The sequence below is a fragment of the Mytilus galloprovincialis genome, chromosome 2 (genome assembly GCF_965363235.1).
Source record: "Mytilus galloprovincialis chromosome 2, xbMytGall1.hap1.1, whole genome shotgun sequence".
NCBI lineage: Eukaryota > Metazoa > Mollusca > Bivalvia > Mytilida > Mytilidae > Mytilus > Mytilus galloprovincialis.
The window spans coordinates 72,573,103-72,591,580 of record NC_134839.1 but is presented as its reverse complement, the minus strand read 5'-3'; the positions used below and the strand labels follow the sequence as shown (position 1 = coordinate 72,591,580).

At 32.5% G+C, this 18,478-nt stretch overlaps 1 protein-coding gene across 1 annotated transcript in view; it reads left to right on the top strand.

Annotated features, from left to right (window-relative positions):
* LOC143064329 (proliferation-associated protein 2G4-like) overlaps positions 1 to 2,858 on the top strand; it is a 29,895-nt gene extending 27,037 nt beyond the window's left edge. Inside the window, exons 11-13 of the mRNA XM_076237085.1 lie at positions 388 to 482; positions 938 to 1,065; positions 2,201 to 2,858. Coding sequence (XP_076093200.1) covers positions 388 to 482; positions 938 to 1,065; positions 2,201 to 2,305 — 328 coding nt within the window. The 3' untranslated portion in view covers positions 2,306 to 2,858. The remainder of the gene's footprint in view (positions 1 to 387; positions 483 to 937; positions 1,066 to 2,200) is intronic.
* Positions 2,859 to 18,478: the final 15,620 nt, after the last annotated feature.

The window sequence follows — 18,478 nt, the reverse complement described above, 5'->3', positions numbered from 1 at the left end:
AGGCAAGATATGCAAACTAGTCATATTTTGAAGATATAGTTAGATGACTTACTCTGTAGGAGTGATTGCCGATAAATGAGGATTTGTTTACCCTCTTTGTGTTTAGAGCAAAAACTAAAGATGATAGAGAGAAAGTTAGCAGACAAAACGATCAGCAAGACAAGATCAACAAAATAAAGATTTTTGTTATGAATTAAATGCTTGTATAAGATGTTAGAAAGTGTATTTTGTTGAATATGTACATATACCTAGGTGATCAACACATGCTCCTTAGGGCCTCTAGTTCACATTTAGCACAGCTGAAAATAAGTACATGTGTTTACATGTCTGTTAATAATTTGTTCAATAATTTTATATAAGTTAAACAAGTACATTATTTTTTTCTAGATTATGCGAGGATGAAAAGAAAGCAAAAATGGGTGTAGTTGAATGTGTCAAGCATGACTTAATGGTACCTTTCTCTGTCCTTTATGAAAAAGAGAGTAAGTGATTTTAATTAAAGAAATAATGACTTCAGAAGTATCTGTTTGAATTTTGAACTGTTGTGCCTCAGATTAACATATAAATTTATATATTTATAAAGAGAATATTCTTCATTTGCATTTTAATATATGCCATACATAACAGAAATTTATTAAGATAAGATATTATGGCATTATTATTCCAAAATTATCTTGAAAGCTTGCCTTCATTTATTTATGAAATGCAATTAAAGTATTGTATTTCACATAAGAATTTTGTTATAAAAAAAAATCAGGAATTGATCGTTTATTTGGTACAAAAGGTGTTATTTTTACATGTATGACACTGTCACATGAACTGACATATGCTATTGCTGCATTTTTCATTTGTCATTTCTCTTTTAAAGTTATACTGTAATATAAAAGAGAAAAATTATTGATGTATGTTTTGTCTCAAAATAAATTTTTTCTTTCAGGTGAGTTCGTAGCTCAATTTAAATTCACAGTACTGCTGATGCCCAATGGTCCACTGAAGATCACAGGACTGCCATTTGAAGCAGAATTATACGAATCAGAAAAATCTGTAGAGGATCCAGAATTAAAAGTGAGTATTAAGTTACAAGATAAATGGTTCTTAGCTAGCAGTGTTTTCATTTTATTGTGACATCAGTGCATTGCAGATTACATTGTAATCTTTTCATATTTATTGTGCTCTATTCAATTTCATAACCGAAAATACTTGATGAAAACTTATCTGATGTAAATAATCCAGAGAATAAAAATGCTCATTTTATGATATATATTTTTTTTAACCATTTCTAGAAGGTGTAGAAGCAAAATAACAACAAATCCTTTTAAGAGAAGCTTTCTTTTCTATAATTCCACCAAGTGCATGTATATAGTTTTTGCACCGATACTTTTTCAATCCAAAATGTGACCCATACATTGGGAAAAAAAGAGAACTTGCACAAAACAAACAAATTTTGTCATGGTTCATGTTATGGTAACTCATCAAATGTGAAAGGAGTAGGTCGGTAAGAACTGATTTTGGCCTCAAATTTCAAGTTCATCTGACGAAAGATTGTAGACACTTTTAAACACTTAAGTGTCTATTTTAGTTGACTCAATAAGTATATGGAAAAGATTGTAACTGATTTACTCATTAAAAACGCCCCGATTCTAGCTTAAATATGAAAAATCTATCAAATATGCCAACAATTGTCACTTTTCAGATGATTTTGTCAAAAATGAAAGTGGCCGCATCCGTATATTATTATATCATTATGTATAATCATCAAATACAACTTACATTTCAATATTACGAATGAACACGAATGCGGCCACTTTCATTTAAGACGGAAACCATCTAAAATATAACTAGAATGCCAAAATTAAGAAGATTTCAGTAATTTATCATGACTTAATGATGCTAGTACCCGATATATGTGAATTGTATTGTCAAACACAGCCCATATTTATTTAGAAGAAACATTCTACTGTCCAATAAATAACTAAAAGTATACATTTTAACAATTTTGTAAAACTGCTTTATTTTGGGGCCAAAAAGGGGTCTTACTGATCCTACTCCTTTATATTTATTCCATGAACCTCAATACGTTAAGTCCTATTAGAGCAAATTTAAGACCCAGTATGGTAATTTTAAAAGGCTTTATTGCCCCTTCAATTTTTCAGCTATTTTTCTATAGTAAGAGTTAATTTGAATTTTCATACAATTTCAGGCAATACTGGCCGTTTCCGCTTCACGAAAAGCTGCCAAAAAGAAGAAGAAGAAGGCAGGAAAATCTGTTGATGCTGAAATTGGGGGAGAAGCCAATGAGGATTGAAAATGTTATTTAAGGTCATAGTGACCTACTTTAAAAGTGCTACTAGTCGTAGACTGGGATCCGTGTAAATTGATTATGAAAAATTCTGGAATGCAAGTGACAATATTAAATAATGAAATCATTTTTACTGTTGATTAAAGGTAGCATTTAAATAGTTACAGCTGTCATCATGATAAACAAAGAAAGGAGCTATTTATTTTATATATTTATTAAATTTGTTATACATATTAGAAATAAGTATTTATACTTATATACATTTGTAGGAGAAACAAATAACATTGTATAACTGAACTAGAAGTTTTACAAATTTAGGAAACAATTTGGTTTACTTTTAAAGCAAAATTGGAATTGTATTTTATTTTGAACAATTCTCAACCCTTCAATATAATGCTCTTATGAAACACAATATTATTGAGAGAGTGAGAAATAAAAGAAAGCTAAAGAATCCTTAAATCAGAAATAGAATTGAAAGCATTTATAATTTGTACTGTTTATGTGATTGTCAGAATCTCAGTACTGTCTCCTCCAGAATAAATTTGTTTTGGCCCAGTTATTTGACTTGTTATTGTTAATACCTCCTGCTTTCAAATTAATTTATAAATGTCTTCTTTGATTTTGATCTGGTATCTGGGGAACAATAGTTATCTGGTTTCAGGCAGATCTTTCAGCCAAAAATCATGTGGAATTTTCATTGTTTTTTGTTTACTTTATATATGTTACGGTAAACATTCTTCCTAATGATATATAAAGTTTTGGCTTCTACATTTTGGTGCAGGGTGTCTTCATTGTAATTGAAGTTTATGCAGTCTTGATCTTCAGCTTATGATTTGCCTAAATATCAAGTCTTTTAATACAGTAATAGTATTGCATGGTAATCATGTAGTCTTGGATGTGATTGGTCAAAAGAAGTCTAAGCTATTACCCTCCATCCCCAACAAAAAAGGATTTTGTTGGAGGGGGGTTCTAAACAATGAAATCTTTATAATACTATGTAAATAAGAGTTTAAACAACATTGGTTTGTAATTCATGCCTGTTAATATCTTAAAAATATAAAAGAGGGAGAAAAATAGTCAGCATGGCTGAAATCATTAGACTGTTCATTATTTAAGTTATTGAGTTTTAATGACAATTTCTCCATCAGCAAGACCAGATATACAAATCAGTTCATTCCTGAATATTTCAGTCCATAGTAATTTCTCTTTTATGCAGATTTTTACTAATTTTTGTCTTGGGGATTACTATCTGGCAGTGGCAGTTTAATTATTATATTTAGTTTTATATTTCAAAAGATAAAAGATTTAGATGCTTCATACCTTGTTAGCAGATAGCTTATGTAGTTACCATCTGTGTAATGGGTCAATATCCTTAATTGATTTCCCATAGGCAGTAATGGTAAAGTTTTCTCCTGTAGCTCTGTCCATATTATAAACTTGGATATTTATAATGGCTTGTTTCTCGTGGTAAAAAAAATCCTTTTTTTGAACGCAATAAGTTCTTTGAACACATTTAATAGCTCCCTAGTTTTTAGCTCACCTGTCCCGAAGGGACAAGTGAGCTTATGCCATCACTTGGCGTCCGTCGTCGTTTGTCGTCCGTCGTCTGTCGTCGTAGACTATTTCAAGAATCTTCTCCTCTGAAACTACTGGGCCAAATACTTTCAAACTTTAACTGAATGTTCCTTAGGGTATCTAATTTATAAATTGTATCCGAAGTTTTGATCTATCAACAAACATGGTCGCCATTGCTAAAAATAGAACATAGGGGTCAAATGCAGTTTTTGGCTTATAACTCAAAAACCAAAGCATTTAGAGCAAATCTGACATGGGGTAATATTGTTTATCAGGTCAAGATCTATCTGCCCTGAAATTTTCAGATGAATCGGACAACCTGTTGTTGGGTTGCTGCCCCTGAATTGGTAATTTTAAGGAAATTTTGCTGTTTTTGGTTATCTTGAATATTATTATAGATAGAGATAAACTGTAAACAGGAATAATGTTCAGCAAAGTAAGATTTACAAATAAGTCAACATGACGGAAATGGTCAGTTGACCCCTTTAGGAGTTATTGCCCTTTATAGTCAATTTTTAACCATTTTTCGTAAATCTTACTAATCTTTTACAAAAATCTTCTCCTCTGAAACTACTGGGCCAAATACTTCCAAACTTTAATTGAATGTTCCTTAGGGTATCTAGTTTGTAAATTGTATCCGAAGTTATGATCTATCAACAAACATGGTCGCCATTGCTAAAAATAGAACATAGAGGTCAAATGCAGCTTTTGGCTTATAACTCAAAAACCAAAGCATTTAGAGCAAATCTGACATGGGGTAATATTGTTTATCAGGTCAAGATCTATCTGCCCTGAAATTTTCAGATGAATCAGACAACCTGTTGTTGGGTTGCTGCCCCTGAATTGGTAATTTTAAGGAAATTTTGCTGTTTTTGGTTATTATCTTGAATGTTATTATAGATAGAGATAAACTGTAAACAGCACTAATGTTCAGCAAAGTAAGATTTACAAATAAATCAACATGACGGAAATGGTCAGTTGACCCCTTTAGGAGTTATTGCCCTTTATAGTCAATTTTTAACCATTTTTCGTAAATCTTAGTAATCTTTTACAAAAATCTTCTCCTCTGAAACTACAGGGCCAAATACTTCCAAACTTTAACTGAATGTTCCTTAGGGTATCTAGTTTGTAAATTGTATCCGAAGTTGTGATCTATCAACAAACATGGTCGCCATTGCTAAAAATAGAACATAGGGGTCAAATGCAGTTTTTGGCTTATAACTCAAAAACCAAAGCATTTAGAGCAAATCTGACATGGGATACTATTGTTTATCAGGTCAAGATCTCTCTGCCCTGAAATTTTCAGATGAATCAGACAACCTGTTGTTGGGTTACTGCCCCTGAATTGGTAATTTTAAAGAAATTTTGCTGTTTTTGGTTATTATCTTGAATATTATTATAGATAGAGATAAACTGTAAACAGCAAAAATTTTCAGCAAAGTAAGATTTACAAATAAGTCAACATGACGGAAATGGTCAGTTGACCCCTTTAGGAGTTATTGCCCTTTATAGTCAATTTTTAACCATTTTTCGTAAATCTTAGTAATCTTTTACAAAAATCTTCTCCTCTGAAACTACTGGGCCAAATACTTCCAAACTTTAACTGAATGTTCCTTAGGGTATCTAGTTTGTAAATTGTATCCGAAGTTATGATCTATCAACAAACATGGTCGCCATTGCTAAAAATAGAACATAGGGGTCAAATGCAGTTTTTGGCTTATAACTCAAAAACCAAAGCATTTAGAGCAAATCTGACGTGGGGTAATATTGTTTATCAGGTCAAGATCTATCTGCCCTGAAATTTTCAGATGAATCAGACAACCTGTTGTTGGGTTGCTGCCCCTGAATTGGTAATTTTAAGGAAATTTTGCTGTTTTTGGTTATTATCTTGAATATTATTATAGATAGAGATAAACTGTAAACAGCAATAATGTTCAGCAAAGTAAGATTTACAAATAAGTCAACATGACGGAAATGGTCAGTTGACCCCTTTAGGAGTTATTGCCCTTTATAGTCAATTTTTAACCATTTTTCGTAAATCTTAGTAATCTTTTACAAAAATCTTCTCCTCTGAAACTACTGGGCCAAATACTTCCAAACTTTAACTGAATGTTCCTTAGGGTATCTAGTTTGTAAATTGTATCCGAAGTTGTGATCTATCAACAAACATGGTCGCCATTGCTAAAAATAGAACATAGGGGTCAAATGCAGTTTTTGGCTTATAACTCAAAAACCAAAGCATTTAGAGCAAATCTGACATGGGATACTATTGTTTATCAGGTCAAGATCTATCTGCCCTGAAATTTTCAGATGAATCAGACAACCTGTTGTTGGGTTGCTGCCCCTGAATTGATAATTTTAAGGAAATTTTGCTGTTTTTGTTTATTATCTTGAATATTATTATAGATAGAGATAAACTGTAAACAGCAATAATGTTCAGCAAAGTAAGATTTACAAATAAGTCAACATGACGGAAATGGTCAGTTGACCCTTTTAGGAGTTATTGCCCTTTATAGTCAATTTTTAAACATTTTTCGTACATCTTAGTAATCTTTTACAAAAATCTTCTCCTCTGAAACTACTGGGCCAAATACTTCCAAGCTTTAACTGAATGTTCCTTAGGGTATCTAGTTTGTAAATTGTATCCGAAGTTATGATCTATCAACAAACATGGTCGCCATTGCTAAAAATAGAACATAGGGGTCAAATGCAGTTTTTGGCTTATAACTCAAAAACCAAAGCATTTAGAGCAAATCTGACGTTGGGTAATATTGTTTATCAGGTCAAGATCTATCTGCCCTGAAATTTTCAGATGAATCAGACAACCTGTTGTTGGGTTGCTGCCCCTGAATTGATAATTTTAAGGAAATTTTGCTGTTTTTGTTTATTATCTTGAATATAATTATAGATAGAAATAAACTGTAAACAGCAATAATGTTCAGCAAAGTAAGATCTTCAATTAAGTCAAATTGACCAAAATTGTCAATTGACCACTTAAGGAGTTATTGCCCTTTAAAGACTTTTTTCACAATTTGTTCATCATGTTGACTTACTTTTAAAAATCTTCTCCTTTGAAACTGCTGTATCAATTTCAGCCAAACTTAGGCTAAATGAGTTTCAGAGTATCTAGTATAAATTTTATATTTTATTTCCTTGTATGTCAAGAAACATAGCTCCTATGGCTAAAATAGAACATAGGAGAAAATGATTATTTTTTTTGGCTTTTGAAGAAAATATGACGATCCAAAAAACATTTTAATAAATTGAAAAGCCAAAATAATCATTGATGAGAGATTTAACCAAAAGAATTAAGGTGAGCGATTCAGGCTCTTGAGAGCCTCTTGTTATATGACCCCAAATTCGTACCTGTTTCAAGTGCGAATATTGTGTTCAGGGTTGGCCCTCTGTGGTTGTATTCAGCTGCCCTTGGCAAAGCAATTTATTACACATTTTATGTTCCTCTACTCTCCAAATCAACACAAAGAGTTAAGTCACTTGTTAAAAATAGAAATGTGTCCAATATTGCTACACAGCAATTTTTAAAGGCAGTGCTTTAAGGCCTGACTTTCAAGTCATGAGGTTCATCTTTCCTTACGCAAATCTTTGCTGGGGGTCATTTTGCAAGAAATAGATCCGGAAATGTTTAAATTTCTCCTCTACTTTTTGTGGTATGTATTGGTTTTTGTTCCTTTCATTTACATTGGGAAATAAAGAAACGATCAGTGTGTATTGTTCGTTTTAAAAATCTGTTTATTAATGTGTCTTTTGCATTATAAGCAGTCAATCTGATTACAAACTATCATTATTCGAATTCCGTGTGGAAAGAGGTCCGTTCAATTTCGAGTACTATTTGCGATCTAAAGATATTTTAAAATCATTTCACTCGTTGATATAACATGATATTATAATTAAAAGTCGACTGACCGTGAATTATATTGCATAATATACAATTTAAAGTATTTCTGTACGTGAAGCCGTATGACGTTAGGGAACAGTCATTATTTATCAGCTGAGGGGGTCGGTGCATTTTAGGGGGGGTCATTGCCAAAAATATCATACCACTGGGGGGGGTTACCATCAAAAAATATTTTAATTAGGGGGGGTCACACAATAAAGGTTTTTATGTCTGACTTGTATATAAATTGTTTACAAAATTGAAGAAAGTGTGCTATCTGTGAAATAATGTCTGTTTATTAAATCTTTGATAGTGTAAACTGTAAAGCACCATGCAGCAGGATATGCCTAATTTCTCAAGGGCAGTGAATCTGATCACTCCTTATAACAGTTGTGTAAATTTACAATCAATAGATTAACAACTCTATAAAACGTTTCTCCCTAGTTTTGACCAAAGGAAACAGTGAGTTGGAAAGGTTTCTGGACATGCATAATTAACTTTCTATAGTCATGATAGTGTTTAAATCATTTTGATGTGATTCTTGAGATGAAATGGGTGTGTATATATAATTATTTTGATGAAAGCAAGGATGCATGTTAGTTATATGTCCGTCACGTGGTAATAGGTATACTTATTTTATGAAATTATTACAAAGATATCGATTAAGAATAAAAGATGATCTCGATATTATAGGTATATCTCTTCTGTATTCTTTAAATTTTAAGGTAATACTTTTCTATTCATTAGTATTTTTTTGCCCTTTTCTCCTTTTATTCATATTTGAACACCAGTGTTCTCTGTTCTTTTTTTTTTATTTTTTTTTTTGGTCCATTTTTCTGTAAATTTTATCCGTTCTCCGATATTCTTTCCTATCCAGATTTCAGACCTTAATAAAAAAAAATACTTGATGGGCACCATGGTATTCACACACACTAAACAATACACTATATGATTTAGAAAAAGAACAAATATATTCAGCTGGGGCCCTATATAAACAAAATGTGTACTTGTTCAGAGAAAATTGATAACACAGTAAACTCTTAAAACATACATCTGTACAAAACAAAGAAAGGTCAGAGGTTCCTGGCTTGGTTGTATATTTCTTTACCTCAAATAAATCATTTACATATTTAATCAAGAAAGGACAAGAACCATTTAATCGGTGTTATTTTATTTGCACTTCCTAAATCATTTGTACATTTGAATCCTGGACTCCCCCTCCTCCCCATTCATAACTAGATATTTTAAAGTTCAAAGGTTAAAAAAAAAAATACAAGGGCCTGTGATTGGGATTGAAATAACAGTCAGTATTGAAAGTTTATCTACCAGTATACTGATAAAATTTGTAGAATTATAGGTTGCAGTAAAATAAATTAATAAATTGGAACATACAATTTTCTGTATATTTTTTTCTATTTTTACATGTACGTGTCAGATATTCCTTTTTGAAAAAAAAACAAGAAGAAAAGCTGTTTGTTATACTCAGAGCTTCTCAAAGCCGGTTACTATGTAGCTGGTCATCATCTCAACACAACTGGGAATTCTTTTTTTTTTTTTTGGGGGGGGGGGGGGTCAAACGTTTGAAATTATGTTCTTAGGGGGGGTCATTATGTGGTTTTATAAAATAATGGGGGGGTTCCCAACATAAAATTTTATATCAAAAATTTGAACCGACCCCCTCAGCTGATAAATAATGACCATTCCCTTATAGTTATTTCGGTCTCAGTTATGTAAAATATGAAATTATCGTTCCTGAATAGGGTACCACTAATTAAAGACAAGAAGCGTCAAAAAGTGATAAGAAGCGACAATAAAATTAAAATAGCGATAAGAAGCGACAATATAATTAATTTAGCGAGAAGAAAGCGTCAAGAAGACTATATAGCGACTATACATAAATAAAAAAAATGTCATTGCAACAACTTATTCCCCATAGATATTAAAAAAAACATGCATTATTTTTTATTATAGGGGCGGTTATAAAACATTTTTTATATTACTGTACATTGATAGATAAAAATATGTTTTTATTAAGAAGAAAGGGATTAGTTTTTATTAGATATAAAAAAAAAATATATTTTATACACACGCTAAAAATTGGCCATCAAAACAAAAAAATTTCAATTTCCTTTTAAAGAATTTATTGAATCAAAACCATGCAATATCATTTCCTTTCTAACAGTGAAATTCTTCTTTTTCATAGGGACATATTTGATAGGTGTAGCTTCACCCTATCACATCAAATGAGAATAGCATCGTGAGAGAATTACGATTCGCTTGTCCCTTGTTAGTTATTGTCGCTTCGTCACTAAATTAAACTTCTTGTCGCTGTTTGTCTCTAAAATTCTTCTTGTCTCTTATTAGTGAGACCAGTCAGTTCCGTCCTTAACTTCCGTTTTTGCACTTCAAAACAATCACACAATTAACGATGCCTAGTCCTTGTTGCGTGAAACATTGGATTGTTGAATTATTAAGTCTTTTCACTTTTTTATGAAAAGACTTATTGTATTTCTTCTGATTATTAAGTCTTTCCACTTTTCTGTGGAAAGACTTATTGTTTTTCTTCTGATTATTAAGTCTTTCCACTTTTCTGTGGAAAGACTTATTGTTTTTGTTCTGATTATTAAGTCTTTCCACTTTTCTGTGGAAAGACTTATTGTTTTTCTTCTGATTATTAAGTCTTTCCACTTTTCTGTGGAAAGACTTATTGTTTTTCTTCTGATTATTATTATTTTTTTTTTTCCGCCACATTCTGATATTTTTGTTTCACAATATGTCGCTTAGATATTTTGTATATTGTATCGTATAGTTTATACGGTTTTAAATCTCACCCTGCTAAGACGAACAATTTTCTTTGTAAGAGTTATCTCCCTATTCACTGTTTATCATCTGTGTGCATCTCCTTTGTAACAGAAAAAGATAGCGACAAAATTCCTTTTACAAATTGTTCGTTACATCCTCAGGAATTTTTGGCTAATTTGGATCGAAGCGATTCGATGACATTTTATAGGAGTTATCTACCTTTACAAAATAAATTTGTCGGTATGTTTTTTTAACTCATAAACAGTTAACAGTATAACCCTGGAATGTTTTTATTTGGGGCCCCTAGGTCCTTACTTATAAAATGAGGTCAAGGTCAAAGGTCAAGGTCAAGTTCTCAATTGTGACTTTTGCTTGTTTTTGCATTTTCTCCGACACTTTGAAAGATACATATAAAAGAACAAGTGCAAAATGTCTGCTTTATTGTAATGAAGATATGCTACATTTAGTCTTATACAATTTAATGGTATCTTATAGGAGTTGGTGCCCCTGAAATGTCATGATATGAGGTTATTTGATTATTACTTCAACTAAGTTCATTATAAAGGCATTTGACCTTTTACAAAAGGTTAGGTGACAAATGACCTTGAAAAATGACTACCGGAAGTGGCCTTTTTTGCAATTTTTACATTTAAAAGTACTCAGAATCCATATATTTTGTCATATAGATACATAAACTGATTACTGACGACTAAAAACGACTTCCAACAAACCGGAAGTGACCAATTATCTCCCATTCTACATACAAAAGTATATAGAAACTATATATTTTTGGAATCAGTGTCAAAAAAGCTATCATATGAGACCAGAAGTGACATTATCTTCACCGGAAGTAGCATATTATTTCCCTTATTTAACTCAAAAATATAATTAAACGATTATTAATCGCATCAGTATGAAGAAACTATCTTCTTATCATAATTTCTTTGGTGTGGAAAGACTTTCAATTGTTCTCTGAACAATTGGTTTTTAATTATTAAGTCTTTTCACTTTTTTGTGAAAAGACTTATTGTTTTTCTTCTGATTATTATTATTTTTTTTTTTCCGCCACATTCTGAAATTTTTGTTTCGCAATATGTCGCTTAGATATTTTGTATATTGTATCGTATAGTTTATACGGTTTTAAATCTCACCCTGCTAAGACGAACAATTTTCTTTGTAAGAGTTATCTCCCTATTCACTGTTTATCATCTGTGTGCATCTCCTTCGTAACAAAAAAAGATAGCGACAAAATTCTTTTTACAAATTGTTCGTTACATCCTCAGGAATTTTTGGCTAATTTGGATCGAAGTGATTCGATGAAATTTTATAGGAGTTATCTACCTTTACAAAATAAATTTGTCGGTATGTTCATTTACCTCATAAACAGTTAACCGTATAACCCTGGAATGTTTTTATTTGAGTCCCCTGGGTCCTAACTTAGAAAATGAGGTCAAGGTCAAAGGTCAAGGTCAAGTTCTTAATTGTGACTTTTGCTTGTTTTTGCATTTTCTCCGACACTTTGAAAGATACATACTAAAGAACAAGTGCAAAATGTCAGCTTTATTGTAATGAAGATATGCTACATTTAGTCTTATACAATTTAATGGCATCTTATAGGAGTTGTTGCCCCTCAAATGTCTTGATATGAGGTTATTTGATTATGACTTCAACTAAGTTCATTATAAAGGCATTTGACCTCGTACAAAAGATTAGGTGACAAATGACCTTGAAAAATGACTACCGGAAGTGACCTTGAGAAAACCGGAAGTTGCTTTTTTTGCAATTTTTTTCATCTCAAAGTACCCAGAATCAATATATTTTGTCATATAGATACAAACACTGATTACTGGAGACGAAACATGACTTCCAACAAACCGGAAGTGGCCAATTATTTCCCCTTCTACATACAATAGTATATAGAAACTATATATTTTTGGAATCAGTGTGAAATAAGCTATCATATGAGACCTGAAGTGACATTCATTTCACCGGAAGTAGCATATTATCTCCCTTTTATCACTCAAAAATATAATTAAACCATCATTTATCTCATCAGTATGAAGAAACTATCTTCTTATCAAAATTTCTTTGGTGTGGAAAGACTTTCAATTGTTCTCTGAACAATTGGTTTTTAATTATTATTATTTTTTTTTTTTTTCCGCCAAATTTTGTTCTTGCGATAAATGTTTGTTTCGCAATATGTCGCTTAGATATTTCTCATATGGTATCGTATAGTTTATGCGCTTTTAAATTTCACCCTGCTAAGGCAAACCATTTTCTTTGTAAGAGTTATCTCCCTATTCACTGTTTTTCATCTGTGTGCATCTCCTTCGTAACAAAAAAAGATAGCGACAAAATTCCTTTTACAAAATGTTCGTTACATCCTCAAGAATTTTTGGCTAATTTGGATCGAAGCGATTCGATGACATTTTATAGGAGTTATCTACCTTTACAAAATAAATTTGTCGGTATGTTTTTTTAACTCATAAACAATTAACCGTATAACCCTGGAATGTTTTTATTTGTGGCCCCTAGGTCCTAACTTAGAAAAAGAGGTCAAGGTCAAAGGTCAAGGTCAAGTTCTCAATTGTGACGTTTGCTTGTTTTTGCATTTTCTCCGACACTTTGAAAGATACATATAAAAGAACAAGTGCAAAATGTCTGCTTTATTGTAATGAAGATATGCTACATTTAGTATTATACAATTTAATGGCTTCTTATAGGAGTTGGTGCCCCTGAAATGTCTTGATATGAGGTTATTTGATTATAACTTTAACTAAGTTCATTATCAAGGCATTTGACCTTATACAAAAGGTTACGTGACAAATGACCTTGAAAAATGACTACCGGAAGTGACCTTGAAAAAACCGGAAGTAACCTTTTTTGCAATTTTTTTCATATAAAAGTACTCAGAATCCATATATTTCGTCATATAGATACATAAACTGATAACTGACGACTAAAAATCACTTCCAACAAACCGGAAGTGGCCAATTATCTCCCATTCTACATACAAAAGTATATAGAAACTATATATTTTTGGAATCAGTGTGAAAAAAGATCTCATATGAGACCGGAAATGATATTCATTTCACCGGAAGTAGCATATTATCTCCCTTATATCACTCAAAAATATAATTAAACCATTATTAATCGCATCAGTATGAAGAAACTATCTTCTTATCCAAATTTCTTTGTTGTGGAAAGACTTTCAATTGTTCTCTGAACAATTGGTTTTTAATTATTATTATGATTAGTGTGTACCTGAGTGTCATTTAAGAGGAGGACTTGCATTTCTAAATGACTTAATAAGAAGGAAAAGTTGGATCAACGCCATGGCTCAAACGTAGATTGTCATGTGCGATGCAATCGTAGAACCCATATCAATCAGCTGTTGTTTGCAAGGCACATTTTACTGAAAACGACTACGTTCAGGAAACTATTCATGGTAAAACTTTATTTTCTTTAAGAAATATATACTGTTATTTATATAATCGCCATGCAAGTAAACCAAAGTCTGTTTGCAACCGCAATTATCGTTTTAGAATAAAAAGGGGGGTGAATTCAAGACGTCATAACATTTGGGATTACGATTCAATATCATCTGTTTGACATTTTTTGGTTAATACTACAATTGTATGGTTTTTCTACAAGAGATATATTATACTGATAATTATTTTAGCAGTAATTATGTCAATTTCGGTTGTAATGACAAGAATTCATGAGCTATGCCTCGGGCTTTCTTGAAAAATATCAATGACAATGTAAACAGGAACAAAACATTGACATGAATGATGCTCTCCACCTATGTTATAGTTATTTAGGTATGTGTGTTGCACAAGTCTATCACAAGTTCCAAAAAAGCTAATGTTATAAAACTTTTTTCAGGGCACATACCCACTTTATAGAGACTTGTCTACTGCCATGCATTCCCATCCTATTTTCATGCACCATTTGTAAGCAAGAGACTGAATGGTTTACAAAATTAAAAATCAGGACGGTGTCCCGTTAAACCAAAAGAACTAAACTGGATGAATATTGTAGGAGAAATCTAGAGGAAAGTTTTGATTTGTGAAATTGGTTTTCCTGAACAGATGTACATTCATCCTGCAGGAAAGATTTATAACTGTCCACCACCAACTGACGAGCTAATGTTGAGCTTCACAGATGGAATTACTCAAACACCATAAATGCCTATGTTTTCAGCACAGATTTCACAAATCATGACACAGCTGTGCATTTTTATGCCCCACCTACGATAGTAGGGGGGCATTATGTTTTCTGGTCTGTGCGTCTGTTCGTCCGTTCGTCCGTTCGTCCGTCCGTCTGTCCCTGTTCAGGTTAAAGTTTTTGGTCAAGGTAGTTTTTGATGAAGTTGTAGTCCAATCGACTTCAAACTTGGTACACATGTTCCCTATGATATGATCTTTTTAATTTTAATGCCAAATTAGAGTTTTTACCCCAATGTCACGGTCCACTGAACATGGAAAATGATAGTGCGAGTGGGGCATTCGTGTACTAGGGACACATTCTTGTTTATACCTGTTAAGAGTCGAAAACTAAATATTATTTTTATATAAATAAACATATATTGTGTCATTTTAGAACTTATATTTTTCCAAAGGATGCATGAATGAAAGTAGTGAAATTCATTTTGCTTTGATATATAGATTTGAATTACAATTGTTCATGTTATTGTAATGCATATAAAAATAAGGAGATGTGGCACAATGTAAATATATGATATTCTGTGAGTTTATCAAACTAAAGGGGATAAGAAATGGGTATAAGCAGTTACAGGACTGTACTACTGTACAATCTCCAACAATGAGAAAAACTCATACTGTAAAGAGAATTTCATATTTACAAGTAAGTTTTGTTTTTGCATTGAATAATTTTCTTCTATTGTCTTAAAAGCAAATATGGGAAGTGGTTAAAATGCTAGTGAGACAGCTTTTATGGCCACCAGATGTCATTGTTACCTTGATTAAAAACTCCTTTTTAGCTCACCTGACCTGACTCATCACTTGGTTTCGTCGTCCATAAACTTTTACAAAAAATCTTCTCTGAAACTACTGTGCCAAATTTAACCAAACTTAGCCAAAATCATCATTGCGGTATCTAATTTAAAAATGTGTGGTTAGACCCGGTCAACCAACCGAGATGGCCACTATGGCCAAAAATAAAACATACAGGTAAAATGTAGATTTTGGCTTATAACTCTGAAACCAAAGCATTTAGAGCAAATCTGACTGGGTGAAATTGTCTCTTCAGTGAAGATCTATCTGCCCAGGAATTTTCAGACAAATCTGACAACCCGTTGATGGATTGCTGCCCCCAAATTAGTAATTTGAAGGAAATTTTGCAGAGTTTGGTTATTATCTTAAATATTATTATAGATAGAGATAAACTGTAACAGCAATAATGTTCTGCAAAGTAAGATCTACAAATAAGTCAATATGACCAAAATTTTAAGTTGACCCCTTAAAGAGTTATTGCCCTTTATAGTCAATTTTTAACAATTTTCATAAATTTTTGTATTTTTTGTTAATTTTTAAAAAATATTTTCAACTGTAAATACTGGGCCATGTTTATTATAGATAGAGATAATTGTAGCACCAAGAATGTTCAGTAAAGAAAGATCTACAAACACATCCCCATCATCAAAAACACAATTTTGTCATTTTATATGTGTCCGTTGTTTAATATGCACATAGACCGTCCAAGGTGAGCGACACAGGCTCTTGAGAGTCTCTAGGTCATTAATACAGGTAGATAACTTTATCATGTTTATACTGAAAAATAATTTTGCTTGGAGGGAGAATTTTAAAAAAGTTCTGTCTTCAAAAGAGTTGACATGTTACTATGTACATTAACCATTGTTACTTGATGTTCTAGCAATACACACAGAACGGAGACTAGTCAATCTTTGTGAATTATTTTTCATAGGATAGGAGTAATTGAATATGTGTATATAATCAATAATTAAAAATAGTTTTATTTATATTAAAAAGGAAAAGTTCTTATGTCTTAAAAATGCATTTCATGGCGAGGTACAGAAAATATACTGTAAACAGTAGACTATAGATATAGGTGAACTAGGTACAAGAGAACTCTAAATCTTAAATACTACAAACCACCTCTGTTCTATGGAAGATAATGATATAACTGGACTAGAAATACACACAACCTGTAATTAACTGCCTTTACAGCGCTTTCGCGCTTTGATTTATTGTGTCGTATAATGCTATCATGGTGTCATCAGAAGTCACATTTTGTTTCCAGACAATAACTTAAGTTTAAGTCAATGGATCTCTTTAGATTTTTACCAGAAGGTTCAATACCACTATTTTGGGGTTGATGGTCCCAACCATTTTGGAATTAGGGGCCAAAAATTGGCATTTTTCTATTTTCAGGATAATAACTTGTGTATAAGTATTTCAATTGCTCTGAAATGTTTAATACCACAAGTAGAAGGTTTGGTGACATTGTTGGAGTTAAGGTGCCAACAGTTAAGAAATTTTGTGCAAAAAACCAGCATTTCTTGTGTGTTAGTGTATGGATCTCTCGTGACATTGTACCACACCATATCACAAAAGGAAGATTGGGATTGAGTTTAATTCATGTTTTGGGGACAATTTTTCTCCTCTAGATTTTAGTAATTAAAAAGAAATTCTTCTTTTTTTTTTGGGGGGGGGGGGGTGGCAATTTGCAACAGCATAGTGTATTGTACAAAATCAAATCATTTAACCAATTCTAAAGGAGGGGCAAAAGATACCAGGGGAACAGTCAAATTCGTTAATCGAAATCAACTGACAACGCCATGGCTAAAAATGAAAAAGACTAGCAGGCAAATAATAGTACACAAGAAACAACATAGAAAACTAAAGACTGAGGAACAGGAACCCCACCAAAAACTGGGGGGGGGATCTCAGGTGCTCCTGAAGGGTAAGTAGATCCTGCTCTTCATGTGGCACCTGTCGTGTTGCTTATACGCATCCAGTAAATAGTCATAATTCGGTAGGTCACATTCATGAAAAGGGAAGGGGATTGTAGTTGCGATGTAAGAAACATCTGATATCATCTGTCAAACGGTTATTCCATAACGGTCAGCCAACTCGTGATGGTGTCCATAAAATTAACGAAGTAATGATTTCAACTTTACCATTTGGAACTCTTGTTTTAATAGACAACTTGTGAGCAGCAACCCTTTATCAAGGAAATCATGATAGGAAACACAAGCACGGGAATATCGTATCAATTGGGAGATTTATACTCTGTATGCAGGCGCTGCTGGAATGTTGCTACATAGAAATGGAAAGTTCACGATTGGGAAGTTGAAATCATCTTGTTTGACGTAAAGTTTTGTTTTCAACCGACCCTCGTCAATTTCTAGATGTAAGTCAAGATATGAGGCCGACTTAAATATCTGTTGTGTCCTCTATCTCTAGTTCGATGGGATAGATGCAATCAACATTGTCTCACGTTTAGCCCATAGCCTGGCATAATCCTCGACTGAATCCATCAGTATTTTGAAGTTGTATTTCCAATTGATGGATTTAGGCTCACGATATTTCGGACCTTTGGATAACACATTTCGCAGGGAGAGTTATTGACATTTTTGAGGTCACCGGTAATAACGTGGCGTGCCTGATTATATGTCAATTGGGAACTACATGTAGAAGTCTTCAATATTTAGATCCTGCAAAACGTGTTTGTAATTAAAATTTTTAGTTGCATTTGGTTTGGTATAGGTAGAAGAAATGATGGTACAGACTGATCTTTAAAATAAGAAGATATTGCCTAAGTTAACGCCATCGAGACCTTTGTTGGCAAAGGAGAGTTTGAGAAAAGATCTTTTCTCTTTCATCTTTCCCAATGCGAACTGGTTTGAAAAGTCTGTGACT